The following is a 21,276-nucleotide window of genomic DNA, read 5'->3' as shown; positions in this document are numbered from 1 at the left end:
GTAATTAGTCACTTTCCACCACTGTGCACCACAATACAAGCATGCATGCGTGCTTGTGTATTGTGGTGCACAGTGGTGGAAAGTGAATTTCTTTAACACAAATCTTCTCTCCTGGAGGATCCCGGGTACAAAACATTTTCAGATGGGGGTCTGTGGCCTCAATTATCAATTTCGGGGTCCTCCTTGGCATAAACAGGTTTGAGAACCACTGCTGTAAGTACACTGTATGATTTACACTTCACTGAACACACCATTCTAGTTAGCCTATATTTGTTTCCCTTGCTGGGAATCAAGCAGTCAGAGAAGGATTTATTTTTTATTCGTAGCCTATGCTGCTAGATAATCTGGATTATTTCAGGGTTATAAATAGGCTTTACTATTCGCCTAAAACTCATTTTCTTTCATTTGTACAGAGGAACAACAGTTATATAAATTATGCTATTAGCATTAGCTTATCTTAACATATAATGTCTCATATTATTACCAGTAATTAAACAATTTTTTGACCCATCAACACCAATTATTGTGGCAAAAAAAAGAAAAAAAATTGCCTACCTTTTGTCGAAGCAGATCCTTTCTCTCTTCATGCCAGCTATGCTCCTTGGCTCGATTATGTTTCATCACCAACAATATTTCCTCTTGTTCATTATTCTGTTCCTCCATGGCTTTAAGCTTCTGCTTTGCAAAGAGGAACGTTTTACTCATCCTCTCCAGAACTACCTGAAGGTGACTCTGCTTTGGGGGTTGACTGATCGGTGATGGAGTCGGCTGTGATGTCTTGAGGTGAAACTGCTTGCTGTGGATCGATCTCATCATGTTGAGGCTCTGACTCCTCCTCTGAACTCGTTCCTGAACCATCCTCTTGGCAGCCCTCTGGCACTGATAAAATAGTAGTGGGGCTGTCGGGTGTCTGTGTGTTGAGATCTTTTGGCGTAAACCGTGTTGGGCCTTTCAGATTGATTGTGGCCAGTTTGCGTCGGATGTTGGCCATGCAGCCGGCAGAAGCCTCCTGGAGGACCTCGTCTGTGGAGCATATCAGAGACAGTAGGAGCTTTACAGCTCCATACTGGTGCATGATGATGCAGTTGCTGGGCTCCTTGGAGAGCTCAAACAGGGCCTGCACCGCGGCACGGTGGACTGAACTGTCCGTGGACGTGAGGTAGTCTACCAAGTAGACCACGGACCCAGCCTCCCCAAATGACTCCCTGTTGTTGGCCTGCGTGCAGCAGCCGGCGACGGCATCAGACAAGTGCCGACGAAGACTATCATCGATTGTGTCAGCCAGCTCGGCAAGCAATGGCATAACCCCCATATTGGTGATAAGAGCCAGATTCTTCCCATCCTTGGCTATTTTGGCTATGGCGGCACAAATACTCTCCAGCACCTCTTTCTTTGGTGACTTCAGCAAATTAACAAGGATGTCCAATCCACCTTCAAAGGTGCGCACAATTACCCCTGCATCCTTTGCATTCTCGATGCATGGACAAATGGCCCAAGCAGCACTGGCTTGGACCTGTGCATTAGGGGTACTCAACAAGGACCAGAGCAGAGAAAATCCAGCTTGGCCAATAATCGTCATGTTATCCATATCTTTGGCACAGGCGCCCACCACTTTGGACGCATTCACAAGCAACGCATCGTTGCTTTGAGTGAGCAGGTTGACCAGAGGCTGGATGCCTCCACACTGGCGGATGGTGTCTCTGTTGGCAGGCACCTGGGCACACTCGGCCAGAGCTCCTACCACATTGACCAGCACCTCTTCGTCAGTCTGCTTCAACAGCAGGCCAACCAGCTTCTCTGGGGCCTTATACTTCTTAAATTCAGCCACATTCTCCATGCTGAGGGAACACTTCCAGATGGCTCCGGCGGCAGCGGCCAGGAGCAGCTTATTGTCCACATGGCTCAGCAGGGACACCAGGGGCTGCAGGCCCTTGTGCTTACGCACCTCGTCAATGATGCGCTTCTCCTTGTTTGCACACTTAAAGATAGTACGGGCACAGTGCATTTGAAGCTCTTGGTTGTCAAATCGGAGGGATTTGACCAGGCCCTTGATCATGCCCTTCATAATAGCAGTTCGGTAGTTTCTTTCTGTAGCACACTCCTCCAGGATGCCCACCACAGGAATGAGCATGTTCTCGTGGTGGGACATGAGCAGGCGTGCCAGCACGGGGATGCCCCCAGCCTTTTGGATGGCCCTCTTATTCCTTGTACTCTTGCTACAGCTCCACAGCGCCAAGGCAACACACCGGCCCACCTCCACATCCTTCTTCTGCTTGTCGGTCAGCTTGGCCGAAAGGGGGACGCATTCCAGCATCTCCAACAGTATCTTAATGCCTCTAGACTGCCTTACAGTGTTCCTGGCTCTTCCGAACTTGGCCACATTGGCGATGGTCTCGGCTGACAGGGCCTTGAGGTCCTTGACTGGCGATTCCAGGATCTTCACCATGGTCTGAAGGGAACCCAGGTCGGTGATGAGACGGGAGATCTGAGAGTTGTGACTGATCTCCCTCAGGATCTTCAGAGAGCCAATTTTGCATCTGATGTGTTCTGTATTCAGCAAGTTAGTGAGGACTTCAATGCCATCCACATCCCAGATGGCCAGTTGGGACATCTCCTCTAATAAATTAAAGTTCCTAATGGAGCACAGAGCAATCACAGTGGCTGTCGGGTTGCCTATCCTGATGTATTTCACCAGCTTCTGGATCTGCCAGTACTCCTCTGAGGGCAGAGTGATGTTGTTGTTCATGGATGTCTCTCTATCTATGTGTCTCTTTTGTCCTCAAGACATCTAATACTATTTTATGTCATAGCGATGTGTTGTGATAGCAATGTGTTTCACCTTACAACAGGCTGACCAGTGCTCTGGTCTTACGTCACATACAACACAAACCATTGCCATGCATGCCTGACAATGCCGATTTGTGCAGTCGCCATTACAGTTTGTTCATCATTGTTCTGAATTTCTCATTGTATGTCCATGGCTTCCTGGCTGTTGGGGAAAATGTATGGAGTTTCATGTAATCGTCTCTCCTCAGTATGTGATTTACTCTGCACTGGATCCATTAAATGTTTTATGCAGCTTTCCTGCTGAAACAGTTGTAATGCTACAACACTGTAATGGTACTGTACTTCACTTCTACCTGGTACCGACCTGGGGGATTTCTCTGCTACTCTCTTTTCCATTGAAATAAAATAAGTTTGGATTCATTAATACAACCTTAAAGGAGTAGTTCACTCCGCCAGTACTGTTCCTGATTAATCCTGTCTTACCTATTTATATTACATATTGTCACGTGTCACTTGACCAATGTTAGCTTGGCTGATGGAAGCTCACTTCAAAAAATATAGATGATTTTTTGAAGTGCGTCACCTATTTATAGGTTTTTATTTCATCATGCGTCTCGCTAGCCAATCAAAGCATTGGTGACAACATATTGTCACGTGTCACGTGAACCTTGACCAATGTTAGCTTGGCTGAGACGGAACACACACACGGAAGGACGGAGACGAAAACATACTCTCCACCATGCTGGCGGAGACAAATATGTAGGTCTGCTGTTCAAGTATAGTTGCTGAAAAAGCAGAGTGCACCTAATATAAGCTCTGGAGCTTTATTGTGTTTTATCTTTTAGACAGATACATACAAATACAGTACAGTATATGTTTATGCATACAGTATGCAAAACAATGTCAATCAAGCAATTAATAATCTGAGGGTCCATCTGTCTGTGTCCGCAGGCGTCGGCTTCTCTGATTGGCCAACCCATCGGCTTCACGGATCTGCAAAGCTTTACATCACGTTTGTGCCCCTGTACCAATATAAGTGATGCAATAGAACTCCATTGAGTTATAGAACAAGAGTTGAGCAACCTACTTACTTCTATCTTGCTTTATTTATTTATTTGGTCGGTCGGGCTCGGGACAGTGCACATTGATGAACACATAAAGACAGGTCTAATACATACACATGAGCAAGTGTAAATATGACGGACATTACAGCTATGGGAGTGCAGTGGTCGGATGGTTTTCTGTATTCGTACGCACTGTCCAGCACAACATTTCCGTGTTCAGCTGGTGTTGGACAGGTGTCTCTATTTACATTACATTACATTCGTCTCTATGTCCCTTTATACCCATATAGGAGTTCCCTGATGTCATCACTATGACATCATATTACTGACGTCAAAGACTAGCCTCTACATATGGTAAAGGGTACCTCACTGGGAGCTCTCACAATTGATATAATTAGTACTTGGGCAAGTCTAGCACAACTTGTGATAAATGTGGTAAACTGCTTAAATCCACAGTTGGTTACTGACAGAGAAAGCTGAACAAACCTGTGGAGGACTTGGTTCTTACCAGCCACTGCAGCTGACCACAGACAGAAGGCTTGAGGGCCTTATCTTGTGCGCCCTTATCCCTAAACTCTTTTGCCATGTTTTACTATTTTGAAAAACATTTTAAAATAGTTAAAATAGCCCATCTACAAGCTCACAACGTGTCGATGTAGATCGGCTAGTTGAACTATTTTGTAACATATGGCTGATAAGTTTAGGCTAAGGGGTAAGGCGGCGCACAAAATAGGGCCCTTTAAGGCTTTGAAATCCTATCCTACAACTTGTAGACTTGTAGGCTACAAGGCTTTTATTATTACTTTCTTATTCATTTCCAGTTCATGTGTGATGTAGAATCCTGCTCTACATCACAGTAGCCTAGGGCCTAAAAAGCCCTAGAAGCCTAGTGCCTAAAAAGGTCCTACTAGGTGCCGGGTGGTGACTACATGCAGTCAAAGCCAGCTGAGCCAGCGACGAGCTCAGAGAGACAAGATGACAACAAGGTAGTGTCATATGGCGGGGGTTTTCAACTGATTGTGAACCAGGGACCACCACCCTGACTAAGAATCAACCTGGGGACCACTGTTGTGTTGGGTGGGGATATGAGCTAAGATTAGTGCTTTGGTAACACTTGCTATGCATGAGTCATGTCTATACATCCCACTGTTTCTCAACCAATGGTCCTGGACTATATTATTCCTAATAATGATGACTCCATCAGGCAATCCGTTACACTACCCCTTCTTGAGATTCTAACTCCCTTTTCTGTGGAATTTCTTGACCTCAGACTTCCCAGTAACTGACAACATTTACATGTCATCATAGGTCACCAGGTTGATAATATGCACTGTTCCGTGGAACAAGAAGAAAAAAACATTTTGCAACATGGTCAGGGACCACATGCAATATCTTCATGGTCCACGGACCACCTGTTGAAAACCCCTGTCATATGGCATTATTCTGAAGGGTATACAGAATTACAGATAATACATCATATTTGGCCACTTTATTTGGCCAGCCCAGAAGGTATGTGCTTCAGGCTGATATAAGCAAGACAAGGCAGTCCAAAGGAAGACAGCTACAGTACAAACTGTAGGCTGGTCATACAGTTAAGGAGAAAAGTACAGGCGCAAACGCTTTTTTATCATCACACAGTTAGATGGGTGAGTCAAGCCTGATGCATTTTAGACCAGTTAAGCACTTTGTAAGCATTGTTTTTACAAGTGAAGTGCTATAATAAAGCTATTATAAAGCTATCATTAAACAGCTTAACTTGTAATGCAGAAAGGTGGTCAGCAGGTGTCACACTAGCACTGATATAGGTTAGTCTACTGTAAATTACACAATGCTAGATGGGCCTCTGTCTTGAGCCAACTCTGGTTCAATGGCAATAGAACCATAATTAAATATGCAAATATCACATTGACAATAGCTGACATCATCCGACATAAGATGACAACAGCAATTTAGTGTTAAAGCTGCAAAGGAGCTTAATTTAAAGTGAACGGTGAGTTAATTCAGTTGAAGATTATGTAGAGGTTTCAGAACTTGAAAATGTGCCGATCAAAAAATGAAATAGCTCAACAACAAAAAAGTGATTCACATTTTACCATTATCACAGTGTGTTGTAACTGTGACCTACTGCCCTACAAACAAAGCCTATTAGTGCAGTAAGCAAAGTGTCAAACTGATACTGCTCAGGCTTTGCATTGCAGCCATAGCCTACTGTTCATAACCCATTGGTTCTCAATGTACGGTGCTGGTGGGGGGTTAGGGGGGGACGGGAGGGTCCCAGGTGGTCCCCATTCAGCTAAAAGTGATTGATATAGTTAGGAATCTAATAATACGGGCTATACACTCTCAGAGTTCAATTATCACTGAGATTTTTACAGTGTAGATTGTTCCCACAGAGATAGACATCATATCAAATGGGGGCCCGCGTGGCCTATAATCAAGTTGGGGGGTATGTGTGTGTGTGTGTGTGTGTGTGTGTGTGTGTGTGTGTGTGTGTGTGTGTGTGTGTGTGTGTGTGTGTGTGTGTGTGTGTGTGTGTGTGTGTGTGCGTGCGTGCGTGCGTGTGTGTGCGCGTGTGCGTGCGTGTGCGTGTGTGTGTGCGTGCGTGCGTGTGTGTGTGTGTGTGTGTGTGTGTGTGTGTGTGTGTGTGTGTGTGTGTGTGTGTGTGTGTGTGTGTGTGTGTGTGTCAGTGGTGTAAAGTAACTAAGTGCATTTACTCAAGTACTGTATAGCCTATGTACATAAGTACGATTTTGAGGTATTTTTTACTTTACTGGAGTATTTCCAATTTCAGTACTTTTACTTCAACTCCACTACATCTCAGACTCAGAGGCAAATATTATACTTTTACTCCACTACAATTATTTGAAAACTTTAAACTAGTTACTAGTTACTTACTAGATTAGTATTACAAAACACACATTAACGGCATAGATCTGCTATTTTCAAAAACATTTTAATACATTTGAAAACATTTGGAAAAAATGTTTTGTGTGTAATGGGACATTCTGCATAATGAGTGCTTGTGCGCGTGCGTGAGTGCGTGAGTGAGTGAGTGAGTGAGTGAGCGAGTTGAGAATGAGATTGAATCAACGATCTGACCTGAGGAGGCTGAGTTATTCCATATTAGATAGAGAGCGGTGGGGGCGGTATCACCCAGACAGACACGGTGCTGAATAGCGCGACTGTTTGTTCCAACCAAGCAGTCGCAGAGTGTAGTTTCATAAGTGCACTGACTGGGCTGCTGCTGTGCCGCTGTGTGTGTGTATGTGACTGTATGCACGCCCGCTGTTGACGTGCTTGCATGGGGGAGTTAACGGAGCTTTTACTTTGCTCATAAGGCTGTTACATTACAGATCCCAGGCTGTCCCGCATCCATCCAGCAGCTGGAACGAGCAGTTGAACATGGCTCTGCTGACACTGAAGCGGCTCCTCGCAGTAAGCGTGCTGTTTATCCTCCTCTCCTCCTCCGTGTCTGCTGCTGCTGCCGCCGGCAGGACGAGAGTTTACTATGTGGGCATCATAGAGGATCTGTGGGATTACACGCCGACCGGCAAGAACCTCATCAACGGGAAAGACATCGCAGATGACGAGTGAGTTTGTGGTGGTTGACAGTTTTCAGTGTATTTGTCTAGAGACTAGAGCCAGTGGTGGAAAGTAACTAAGTAGGCTACATGTACTCAAGTACTGTATTTAAGTACAAATGGATTTGTTTTTACTTTACTGGATTATTTTAAATTGCCAGTACTTTTACTTCTACTCCACCACATCTCAGTGGCAAATATTGTACTTTTTATACTCCACTACAATTATTTGAAAACTTTAGTTACTAGTTACTTTGTAGATTTGTATTATCATTACAAAACATGCATTAACCACTTTATCCCTATATACTTAACAGATCTAAAGTAACAGATCTACAAGCTCACAACGTGTAGATCTGTTATTTTCAAAATATTTGTATACATTTTGAACACTTGTGAAATAGGACATTCTGCATAATGAGTACTTTAAGTACATTTTGATACCAATACTTTTGTACTTTTACTCAAGTAAATTTTGAATTCTGGACTTTTACTTATTTCTATATTGCAGTATTGATACTTTTACTTATAAACATGTGAGTAGCCTACTTATTTCACCACTGGTCTGAGCATGTTGCTTCTTTTACTGTATTAAAGCTACCATCATGTTTAGGACTTTCAATGTAGCCGTGTCCTCAGGAACCCCCACTAACCCTATTGATTTAAGCATTAAGGTGTAAACAACTGAATCTCAGCTTTTAAATGCTATACTCCCTTGCCTTATGGCAAACAGGTGTTGCACCAGTCTGTTTCAGTGAATAATATCTATTATGCCTACTCAGCTTCACTTAGCCTACTTTTAGTAGAGAGAAGGCTTTGCCATATATCTGTAGCCTACCTGACTGTAGAAAGTAACACTACGTACAGTAAAGAACCTGGGGGTTATTATTGATTCTGAATTGAATTTTAACACACACATTAATCATGTTACCAAGATTGCTTTCTTTCATCTTAGAAATATTGCGCGAATTAGAGACTATCTAGAGAGAGATGTTCCAAACCGGACCCGCTCAGGTCTTCAAGTGCTGACCTGCTCGAGGTGCCTACAATGACATATTAAAAATACGGTGAAGCAGCATTCTGCTTCTACGGACCGACAGCGCGGAATAAACTCCCATTACACCTAAGACAGGCAGCCTCTGTCGATATCTTTAAAGCACAGCTCAAGACCTATTTCTCCACTCTTGCTTTTAGCTGTGTGTGTGTGTGTGTGTGTGTGTGTGTGTGTGTGTGTGTGTGTGTGTGTGTGTGTGTGTGTGTGTGTGTGTGTGTGTGTGTGTGTGTGTGTGTGTGTGTGTGTGTGTGTGTGTGTGTGTGTGTCGGATTTGGAACCATAGCCATCATTTAATGCTCAGGTTGATGTACAATTTCAGATAAGCGGAATCTCCAATAGACCTATAATTTTCTCATTATGGATTGCGTGGTCTAGTTGAGGAGTTCCCGCTGATAATATCCTGCATTCTCTGAACTTGGGGTCAAGTAGCCTATTGGGTTGTCCAAGGTCATACAAGCTCTTACATTGAATGGAATGAATGGCCTTCTTCTGTAGTGGTAGGAGTCCTGGTGGGTTTCTCTCCTTTCTTCCAGTAAGTGACTTCCACATTTCCCCCACAACATAATGATATGTGGATTAGCCACTTTTATTTGGCAGTTTAGTCATTCAGCTGATGCACTGACTGACTCAGTGAGTATAATAGGCTTGAATTTGTAGATAGCCTACGAACATTACAAGTAAACATTGGTAAGGATTACAAGAGATTGGAGCCCCATTGTGCTCTGACACTTTGACAGGAGAGATGTATACATACATACATTTGTTAGTTAGTTAGTTAGTTTTGTATTGGTCAATAGTTTGTAGTTTTATTTATTTTCTTTTTTTCTAAATCATTTTTATTACTTTTAGTAATATAGTATATGTTAGGGGCAAGGTCAGGGCCGGATCTACCATATGGGCACTTTGGGCACGTGCCCAGGGGCCCCTGAGCATGAAATGGGACCCTGAGCATGGCCCCTCTATGTTAGGAGACTACAGAGTTGTTGGTTTTTTTTAGCTCCGCGAAAATATCCCCCATTCTCTTGATCATGATATGATTATCCAATCGGAATTAAAGTCGTCATGAAAATTGAAATTTTTGCTAAATTTTGCCCAGAAACGAGGGTGACCCTTTCAAATATGATTATTTTGGGGGGGCCTCAGTTCAAATATGATTATTTTGGGGGGTCCTGGCCTGAAAAGTTTGGGAACCCTTGATCTTCGTCATCACGCAGTACGTTTGCGTTTACAGGAAGTAATAAAAATTCGAATGTGATGGACTTTTGATATAAAAATACACAAAAAAGGTTTTGAGTCACTTCCACCCATCAATGGAATAAGGCATTACACAAAAATCACTCTCCAGTAGAGGATGGAGTTGCAATTTCATGGTCAGTCAAATGATTAAAACTCAATTTCTAATGAACGCCAGCCCGTGGATACATATGACTGTAGCTTTAGTTGTAAGCCCCTTGACTGTGCTGCATTATTATATTTGCATTGTTGTTAGCAATCATATAATTGCTTGGGATGTGTAAAAGTGACGATTAACCAAGGCTCCGAAAAGTCCGGAGCCTTGGTCCAGAAAGTCCAAAAGTCCAGAGATGCAAATTTGGGGTTCTTTATTTTACCCAAAACTCTTTCACCAACAGTTACAGTGCAGCATATAAATAGTGAAGGCCTTAAATAACAAAAATAAATCAAATACTTTACAAAAATATGGAAAATGAAAACACTTGACGGCAAACTAAATTAAGAAAACAACATAGGAACTTCAGAAACTGTTTAACAGGCGACATATCCTTACACAAGGACAATGGGAGCGCTCCCCTAGGTGCTTACAGCTTGTCGCTCCAAGTCTAACTGTAACTCTGACTCATAGATATATATAAAGGCTAGATGACTCACCCGCGCTGCTGGCCAATGGAGTACGACGTTGCCACATGGCGGCCATCTTGCGACGGTCATTCATAACATTATGTCTATGGTGCATGTACTTTGAAATAACCATAGCGTGCTCAATTTTCATCCGATTTTCAAACGGTTTGGTGTGTTGTAAACACCAAAGATGTAGTTTTGATACTGCATACTTAATGTTATAAAAAAAAAAAACATGATTATAATTATAAGTATGCAGTATCATAACTACATCTTTGGTGTTTACAACACACCAAACCGTTTGAAAATCGGATGAAAATTGAGCACGCTATGGTTATTTCAAAGTATATGCACCATAGACATAATGTTATGAATGACCGTCGCAAGATGGCCGCGGTTGAGCTACGCTTGCGACGCCCCCTTGAGCCATCTAGCCTTTATATAGATGGGTTTCCGCGCGACGTCATCACAGAGCAGAGTGTGCATTCTGCGCATGCGGGAGGTAGAACGACCCGGAAGTGCCATTCACTCTATTGTTATTTTCGGGATTTAGATAGGCATAATGCTGCTATTATAGGCAGAATAGGCATAATGCTGCTATTATATACAGACAGATCCAACTTCCGACAAATCATTTTTATTGAGTAAAGAAGATATTACAAACTGCATCATTTAATCTACTTTCATTAAACCCGGTGAAGACCATTTATTTTATCAATGTACAGTGGCCAGAGATGCTGCGGGTAATAGCGCCCTCTACAGGCTCTTCCCTCCACTGCGCGCGCATCATCCTCAATGTTTACAAACGGGAAACCCATCTATATATCTATGCTCTGACTGCCCCTAAAGCCTCCCTCTTATTCACCTGTTTCCTAGGCTTTCCTCTTCCTGTGTGTTTTCCACTTCCTGTCGATTTGATCCAATGAAATCCAATGAAACTGGTCAGATGACTAATGATATCCAATGAAATCCGACAGGAAGTGGAAAACACACAGCCTAGGAAACAGGTGAATAGGGAGTGGATCCTACTACCTGGCAAGAATGTATCAACAGTCACTAACCCAGCAACACATTCCCATAGCCTATGACTGATCTAAACATTCCAATCGAGGTTGTACAACATAATATAAGTTACATTTCTCACCCATGACTATATTCAAAAGACCATTCAATTATTGCTCTTGAATACAGACAGACCACCCACCCCTCCTCCTCTACAGTACTTGACACCCTCCAATCTAGGACTGCCAGAACTGCAGAGGAGAACTGTTGAAGTGACCACACCCATGATTAGCACCACTATCAATGATTCAATAAACAGAAAAATTTAGCATACAAACACAAGTCAATTGACTCACAGTCATGTAGACATCCCAGTCTCAATAAACACAATTACAGTTTACAATTTAGGCATCTAGCACAGTGGTTCCCAAAAGAGAACTTAGACGTTTGCCCGGGACCCAAACTAGTGAAAATAGCAGATGTGCTATTTATTAGATTTTTCCATTTTATTTATGAAATACTTTTTGAAAACGTTGGAATTGTTTTTAATTGATGAAAAGTTGTGATCTTTTTGTTTAAACTTCAGGTTAACAATGAACCTAGCATCTGTCTAAACATGCTATACATTCTTAACATTTGTGGTCAAGAAAAACAAACAAAACATGGTGTTCAAGAAACTGGACTGTCTTCACCCATTAGGGCCTGACATCCTTCTGTTATAACATGCAGAAAAGGCACACTACTGTGTCATATAAAGATATGTATATCCTTTCCCCACAAAAAACAAAACAACAAAAAACACGGGAGTGCAAAAATTGACAAAAATGGACCGTATTACGCTGTCCTGTAGGCTATACATTGGTGGGCATAAATGAAACCACTGGTGGCAGACAGGACAGATGCAACCTGTGACCTGGATGACAACTGAGTTGACAATGTTCCACTCCAAGTTGTGGTGAGGCTGCTGACATTAAAGGAATGACAACGGAAGTGAGAGGGTTGGTGGAAGCACTGGTCGGTCACAATTGCACACTGCACAATGTAACACACACACACACACACACACACACACACACACACACACACACACACACATACACATACACGTACGTACGTACATACATACATACATACATACATACATACATACATACATACATACATACATACATACATACATACATACATACATACATACATACATACATTATATGGGTGGAAGTGAAACCTATTTTGGCTCTGCGTTGTTTAGAACCCCCTTCATGTGTGATTTCAGTTTGGGCCAGATCAGTTCACAATTTGTGGCAATTTAACTTTGGAAGCCAGTCTTAGCCAGGAATATGACACATCTGACTGATACTGTACATCTTGATCACATGACTGATGATTTGAAAACTGTGGGATGTAGGTTTGTTTCTTGGCGTACTGGGAGTGTGCAAAGTTTTACGGCAATCAGTCCAGCGATGCCTGAGAGAGATTAGCTGCTCACAGACACACAGACACACAGACAGGGGCATAATCCCCCCGAATTTGATGCTTAGATACTGTAGCTACAGTATAGCCTAGCTGTTGGAGCTTTTCCTTCCTCTACTGTGTGGGTGTTAAACTCCAGATCTACGTACTATTCTAATTTCATGGAATAGGACTAGTACACGAAGAACACCTGTATTCTCTGTTTCTAGGAATTACAACTGTTTATCTCCAGACAAGAGGTCCACTTGCCTTGACCGGTTGGGTTGACAGAGAGAGAGGGGGGTCTGCACTCTGCAGCATTCCAAATTATTGCTTCAGGAATGCGACAAAAACAAAACAATCTCCATGGTTTCAATCCTTCATAGGGTGTGTAATTGATAGAAAATAAGTCATTTTTGGAGTGAACTACTCCTTTAAGGTAGCTGCATAGTCCACCAGAACAGTTTGGTTCGGAAGGGCTCCCCGAACCGAACAAATGTTGTCTGTTCTGATAGACATGCATATTGGTACTTCCATATAGACAAACGCCAAAAAGACTACTTAAATGAACGATACACAGTATGACTTTAAATGTATAGAGGATGCCTCTCCCTCTGGGCCAAAACTGGGAGAAGGTTCCACAGGAGAGGAGCCTGATAGTTAAAGGCATCTGCCTCCCATTCTACTCTTGGAGATTCTAGGAACCACAAGTGAGCCTGTTTACTGGGAGAATACAGTGTTGTAGCGCGGTTAGAAGGCACAATGAGCTCTGTGTGGTCCTGACCATAAAGCGCTAGTAGTGGAACCTACAACCATGCCCTGATGGTTCCTGGACAGCAAATTGGCGTTCAAGTCCATTCTATTAATGTATGAGCTAACTGCAGTGCGAGTCAACCTTCACTAAAATATATAGCTGACATTCATACTGTCAAAAAAATAAAAAAAACTAAGAGACAAAAGAGACAAAAAAAATACACTAGAGGTTGTGCAAAGTTAAACATTCCAACATCTCCTATCTGTAAAATTGCCCAATGGTCATGGAAGAATGTCAGACATGTACAGTATTCTGTGCTCCAGTGATTGACTGACTTTGTAGATCTAACGTAGTTTTATACTATACACTTTCACATCATCACATAATGCTCACTGAAGTCTTTTAGTCTTTTCAGAGCAAGCAGTTGTTTTTCCTTGCTGTTGAGATCATGTTGTCCAATTGTTTCTTCCATTTCTTTTTTTTATCTCATTTAAATTCTTGAATGACATGTCTTCTAGTTCAGGCTGTATATGTACGGTATGTAGGCTGTTCATCAACCAGGAACAGGTCTCATCAAAAAGTGGATGAAACTGGAGATTGGCGCTTGACAATAATCTAGTCCAGCAGGAAAAAGTATTGTTTCAAAAGAATGTAAAAGTTAGAATCAGGTTCCTTATTGTCAGCGCTGTTCTTTTTACAAGTGTTGTTGTTTTTTGTTCTGACTGTTGTTTCATTGGTGTTTTTATGTTATTTGTTGCATATATTTGAAAAACCTGGAGATTTCTTCTCTGTATAACCTTACATTTTGTACTCATGCTTCTCTTATTTGACAAAAAAAAAATCTGTCCAACCCAAGCTGATCAAACAACCTCCTATGGGCTGAAGACAAACACAAAGCTATTGCAAAAACACAGATCTTTTCATGCACTGTTGGCAAAACTGTGTGCTTACTGCTTAGTGTACCCATGGTGATTATTTATGATTTGTCATAACTATTCATGATACATTGGACCATGACACTCAGGTATGATTTATTCTTAAGTTTAGTATATTATGAGCTTTGTCTGCGATTTGTGTATTGGTTATTTAAGTGTACTGTCTTTCTCAATGTGCATTCTGCAGTGTAATATCGCACTAATGTAAACTTCATGTACATTGTTGGAAGTGTTACATCTTTGTCAGCTTGTCACGGTACGAGGTGACAAATAGAACTTCATACTTGGCAATAAAGTGATTCAGTGTCCTGAATCTGACATTCCACCCTGTACCAACCTTCTATGAATTGCTGAGAGCAAAATAACTTACGTAGATAGAGGAACAGTGACAGTGCAGTGACACATGCCTTATCCTAATTCTTTCACCACCCTCACTCTTATGTGCCCATTCACTCATTTATTACTCATGTACTCACCCCTTTCCCGTATGTCTCCCTCTCTCTGTCTCGTATAGGCATGCATCAGTGTTCTTGGAGAGAGGGCCCCATCGCATTGGCAGCACGTACAAGAAGGCCATGTTCCGACAATACACGGATGCCTCATACACCCGTGAGGCCCCCAGACCTGCCTGGCTGGGGTACCTGGGGCCCATACTGCGGGCGGAGGTTGATGATGTCATCAAAGTGCACCTGAAGAACTTTGCCTCCAGGAACTACTCCATGCACCCTCACGGAGTCTTCTATGAGAAGGATGCTGAAGGTAAACTAGCCTGTTATTTATTTTAGATGCACACACGAGTGTTATTGATGAGAGTGTACAAATGGAACCACATGGACGTGATGGCACACTCGCACATTTCACACTCCTGGTGCATTCTTATACTTAGATGATGAAAGCAATATTTTATTGTATTCGAACATTTTCGGGTTTTTAACCACTTAGCCCTATACTTTGTCGTATGAGGAATAGCGAAAATTATTTGTAGCGAAAATAGCGGAGCTACAATCTCACAACGCGTCACTCTTTGATCTTGTCCTGATCATGTGGTTCATGTTCTCATGCCTTCTTCATCGACACCTTTATCGTTGTGTAATATTCACGTTCTTTGAGGATGTACTCATGACACAAACAAACAACCATTTGAATTAATGTAAATTAACCGCATGAAATAAATGCTCGCAGTGGGTAAGGGCCTTTAAGGCAAATACATGCTCCTTCTGACGTCCAAACTTTTCTTCGGAAAGGGAGGTGATATAGCTTCAAATTGACGTCATTCTCAACTTCTGATGGGCGTTCTCAGAACTTTTCCTCAAAACTCGTGCACCCCCAGATGTCCTGACTGTCTGAGCCGGACGTTTCTTCCGATGTGGGAAGGAGCCTGTATTGGCCTTTAGAGTGAATGATAATTCTAGGTCTTCATATTAAACCATTGTCCCTGTTCAGTCAGTTCAATCGTGTCTTTTCAGTCCATTAATTTGTTCGTTCGTTCAGAAAAGTTTACTTCCAGGCATCAGAATTATCCGAAGTTACACTGTGGCCCTTACAAATCTTAGATACATCTAAGGCCAGATCGCACCAATGCAACTAGTCGCAACTCCTTGCAACAAAACAGTTGTAAGGCCAGTCCACACCAATGCAACTCCTTGCAACTGCCATTGGGGATAATGGTTGCATGGAGTTGCATTGGTGTGGACTGGCCTTAAGTGAATACTTCCAGCCTTTGCCTTGTTTTGTTTGTTTTTTCTTTTTTTCTTGATACCTTGAGGGTCTTTGTGTCATATGATTTATCTGATAAACTATCTGTAGTTTAGATTTGTCTCTTTTGGGTCACAGCTACTTATTCTCATCGGCTCCCATGTCTAACTGGATGGTTCCCAACTATTTATGTTTCTAGACACAAAGGCTTTGTCTGGCCTTATGACTGTCATGTCTGTCACATTGTTTTTGCTCTTGTGGCCTACAGGAACTGTTTCTCCATTGCCAGAACTACTCATATAACGGGAAGTTGACAGTTTTAAAAGGAAAAAAGTGGGTTAGCAGATGAAAAGCTGACAGAAAGAGATCACAGACACAGGCACCTGGCACGTTCTCATTAACTCACATTCTATTGTAACAGATACATGCTCAACTACAGTTTTTAAGCAGTGTGAGCTCACTTACTCAGTTGTTATGCAACCCCCCCCACACACACACGCGCGCACGCGAGCGCGCACGCGAGCGCGCACGCACGCACGCACGCACGCACGCACACACACACACACACACACACACACACACTCACACTCACACTCACACTCTCACACACACACACACACACACACACACACACACACACACACACACACACACACACACACACACACACACACACACACTCTATGGTTGCTATCCTAGGAATTTCCCAGTGCTTTACAGGGATTTCGTAAATACCCTTTCCCTTCTTGAGACAAGCTTTATCGTCTCCTTGTCTGTCTCCTTGAGACAGACAATGAACGGTGACCTGGGTTTTTTTTCTGAGCGTTTACAGTCAGAAGCTCAGTAGGGGTTCTGGCGCAATCTGGGACTGTCATGCAGTCAGAGGATGCAGTCTAACAGGAAGGATATACAATACATTCACATGTCACAGACGGGCAGCTTCTTGGGAGGTATCCAGAACAAGTGATGAAATAAAACATTTTAAACAAATTTTGCTATTCGTCAGACAATGAAGTACATAGGGCTTACAGTAAGTGATTAAAGCCATGTGAGGAGACTAGTGAGGGAATCAAAGTTCACTGGTGTGCCTACACATTTAACTGGTCAATTAAATGTTTACTGGGCACGCTTACAAATCATATGGAGGATGATATGGAAGAAATTATGTCATCTCATTTGTTCTTTAAATCATCAACAGTGAATGTGATTATCATTTACAATGGACAAAGTGCGGCTTGTGTGAGATGAGATAAGATAAGATAAACCTTTATTGATCCCTGTGGGGTAATTCAGTTACGGTAGCAGCAACAGCAGTAAAAGTGAAACACAGGAGAGGTACGGATCAGGGCCAAACCAATTGGTAATAATAAAGATCAAATACAAATAAAATAAAACAGACTTCTGCACTGGGTCTGACTGATGTATTATAATATAACATGTTGTATTAAAAGTAGCTTATGGGTGGATTGTGGGCGGTGGGTGAGTGTCACAAACGTAACATCCGGATTTGATTGGCCAAGCTTTGTGTAACTTAGTGCTCTGATTTTCAGGTCATGAAGGCCTGTGTGTTATTATACTGTGTAATATATTACACAGTATAACACGCGCATGCGCGCACGCGTGCACACACACACATACACACACACACACACACACACACACACACACACACACACACACACACACACACACTGTCAATTGTCAATTGTCATTCAACAGTATCTGGTAATCATGTACAGTGTATTAGCAATGTGTAAAATCTGTGTAAATTAGATGACTATAAAGTTGTCAAAGTTATTGTCATTCATTCACATACAGGTATACAGCTGAATGAAATGTAGTTTCTCATGGACCAACTCATGAAACGGCGCGCCTCCGCCCAAGTGGAGCTTACTATGAAACCGTGCTCGGTAGGGGTGTGCCGATATATCGTCCCGCGATATATCGCGATACGTTTTCGTGACGATATGTATCGTTTTCTTTTACAATAATAATAATCAGGCATGCAAACAGCCCCGGGGTGAAAAGGGTGACAATATTTGGATTCAAAACGGCTATTGTAGCTGAAAAGCTACAAGTTTGCATAATGCAAAAACAGAATTATTTGTTTGCATTAGCTTTTTTTCTCCCCCATATATTTTCATAATAAAAAAGTGCGTAACGTATCGTATCGAAATCGTATCGAAATCGTGTCAAAGTTGTGAGCCCAATATCGTATCGTATCGTTTCGTGAAATTAGTGTATCGGCACACCCCTAGTGCTCGGGTCGTGTGTGTCTCTGTCTGTGTGCAGCCTGTGTGTAGCCGCTCCCCCATGTGACTCACGCTCTCATTGGCTGCTGACAGATCTCAGAGTGGAGCTTACTATGAAACCAACCCGATCGCCCCCCAAACACGGTGAAATAGCACGGATTGACAAACGGCAATTCGGTGCATAGATGACTAGGAACTCCGAAACTCCGTGCATAGGAGAACCATATCCCCCCCATTAACTTCAATACGAGGCGGAGGCAGTCACGTGACTTTCTCTCTACGCTCTCCCCATCACGGTGAAATAACACGGATTACAAGTCCGTAAATACACAACATAACAATTTAAAAAAGACAACAAAAAAAAATAGGGCTGCGTTTGCTTCCCGCGTTCGTGCGTCTTACTTGTGTTTCATGAGTTGGTCCATGAGAAACTACATTTCATTCAGCTCATTCATCACATTTTAATGATTAAAATGTTCTACTCGGGAAAAGCATCATACCACATCATACCTCATTGTCTCCACCAGGCCGAAAGGCATGGCCGAGACTATGTTTTGCACCCTGTCCGTCCGTCCGTCCGTCCGTCCGTGTGTCTGTGTGTGTGTCTGTCTGTGAACAACTAATCTCCGGCACTGTTGGCCCAGTCGCTGCGAAACTGTGCACACACACTCCCTGGATGCCAAAGCCGAACCTCTGCCCCGAATATAGTGCCACCAGGCGGCCGATTTTTGCAAAACATCTCTTTTTTTATATCACTCCTACAGATTTTGTCCAAACATCACTCAAATCGGTTCACATTATCTCTATAGTCATGTGATCAACACGGATCTGTCCGATTTTCCATATTCCATCCTGATTGTCTAAGGTTGGCTTCCAAAGTTTGCAGGATTGGTTAGTTTTGAACTAAATGCCTCAAATCACACAGCGTGCGATTTCCTTGACATTTTGCACGCACATTCCCACTAGGCCGAGGAAGAAATGCCACCCTTTTCACATTGGCAGCACCAGGAAGTATTTGTCTGAAAATTTGACATGCGGTGTGCTAGAACATAGCTACAATGGAAAGAGGACAATGAGAACAGGGCACGATAGCACCAGGAAGTCTTAGCTTGAGCCAAATGTATCTAGATAGATGGAACAAGATACCCATGATTTCCATGATAAAATACACAAGGACAAAGGGGATCAGGTGCTGATTGACATTGTGAAACAAGCTGTTAAAGAACCTCGCAGAGCTGGTTCTGATGCTGATTGCAAACGCGGAAGGCCAAGTGGAGCTTACTATGAAACCCTGCTCGGCTTGTGTGTGTGTGTCTCTGTCTGTATGTGTGCAGTATTGTGTGCGTGCACTGCCTGTGTGCAGCCGCCAGAGTGCGCCAGAGTGCAGTACAGTGTGGCTGAAATCCGCCTGCCCCTACAGTGTGGCTGAAATCCGCCTCCTCTGAGAGAAATATAGCTGCTACAGTCAAAAATAACACATCGAAAAGCATCTACACAACTTCATCTATTGGGATATCTAAGAATTCCATGTCATTTGTGCATATTTCAGGCCGGATGGCAAGTTGAAAAGAGGACAGTTTCGAGCTGCGTTCGCTTCCCGCGTTCGCGCGTCTTACTTGTTTCATACATACAGTCTTGGCCTCAAAACTGATGATGTTTTTTCACATTGAAATTCATCTTTGTCCACTAGGGGCGCTCTACCCAGACGGGACATCTGCAAAGCTGAAGCTGGATGACGCCGTTCCCCCGGGAGGCAGCTATACTTACCGCTGGGAGGTCAGGCCAGAGTTTGCCCCCACGGAGGGCGATGCCAACTGTTTGACCTGGGTGTACCACTCCCATGTGGAAGCCCCCAGGGACATCTCCTCTGGACTCATAGGGGCGTTGCTCACATGTAAAAAAGGTGAGAAAATACTGTATATATTATGTTCCCGGTCATTGCGTGTGCAACTGTGCATATGCCTCCATGCAGACCAGCACTAGCCTGGTAAACCCTCCCTCCGGAAATCTCATTTCCATTTGATTCCAGGAGTGAGTCTGGCCTGATAGCCCATTGTGGGGGTTTCTAGTGGAATTACCAACTAACCGAGCCTATCAGCGTCGTCGCTCATCGTTCTGTGATTGACAGCGACAGTTGGCCAATCAGGTGGCGAGTCCGAGTGAGCCCGAATGGGACCGAGTGCAGCCGACAAAAATGGAACGATCCGCCATTGTTCCTGTGGCCAGTTACACTTTTTACTTTCGGTTTTAAAACGCTCTCTAACTTATTTTTTGAGGCACGGAATTTAGTTTTAAGATATCGTTTGGATAGAATTTAGTTGTTTAACTTCATATATGTGGTCAATTAATCATGACAGAGCCTATTTAAAATTAAAATTTTTGAGAACCAGCAGGGGCGGGCAGTGACAGGCATGTATCCGAATAAGGCAACCTATTTTGGGCATGGCCGTCTCAAAAGTCCCGTTGCGTCACATTAGTCTGGTGAACTGCTGATTGGCTGAAGGGGAAAAACGATCATTGGCTGAAGGGGTTGTCAGTCAAGGTATTACTCCCGCCCAACTCCAGCCCCACAGCCAATATTGCAGAATGGGCGATCAGGCCAGACTCACTCCTGGAATCAAATGGAAATGAGATTTCCGGAGGGAGGGTTTACCAGGCTAGACCAGCACCGCTCAACTTGAAATGTTTTTCTCCAGCTCTCTCTCTCTCAACTCAACTCAACTCAACTCAACTCAAAATGTATTTATAGAGCACATTACAATGACCAAGGCCAACCAAAGTGCTATACAACACATCAAAACAACAATGTTACAATTCATACAGTGCAAAAATACGATATAAAA

At 43.0% G+C, this 21,276-nt stretch overlaps 2 protein-coding genes across 3 annotated transcripts in view; one reads left to right on the top strand and one right to left on the bottom strand.

The window, feature by feature from the left end:
• Positions 1–697: 697 nt before the first annotated feature.
• Positions 698–2,746, bottom strand: LOC308090687 (outer dynein arm-docking complex subunit 2-like; the record flags this gene model as incomplete). Its single annotated transcript, XM_080435952.1, has 1 exon — positions 698–2,746. The coding sequence occupies one exon, from the start codon at positions 2,744–2,746 to the stop codon at positions 698–700; it is 2,049 nt and encodes a 682-aa protein (XP_080292078.1).
• Positions 2,747–7,050: 4,304 nt separating this feature from the next.
• Positions 7,051–21,276, top strand: part of LOC308091207 (ferroxidase HEPHL1-like) — a 48,956-nt gene continuing 34,730 nt past the window's right edge. For both annotated transcript variants that reach the window (XR_013933680.1, XM_080436648.1), the window contains exons 1-3: positions 7,051–7,441; positions 15,001–15,245; positions 20,124–20,336. Coding sequence is in view for 1 of the 2 variants with exons in the window: in XM_080436648.1 (XP_080292774.1) it covers positions 7,254–7,441; positions 15,001–15,245; positions 20,124–20,336 (646 nt within the window). In the remaining variant the exon portion in view is untranslated. The remainder of the gene's footprint in view (positions 7,442–15,000; positions 15,246–20,123; positions 20,337–21,276) is intronic.

This window comes from Gymnoscopelus braueri, assembly GCF_963280865.1.
Source record: "Gymnoscopelus braueri genome assembly, chromosome: 8".
Lineage (NCBI taxonomy): Eukaryota > Metazoa > Chordata > Actinopteri > Myctophiformes > Myctophidae > Gymnoscopelus > Gymnoscopelus braueri.
The sequence above is the reverse complement of the archived record's forward strand: the minus strand, read 5'-3'. Positions and strand labels throughout refer to the sequence as shown.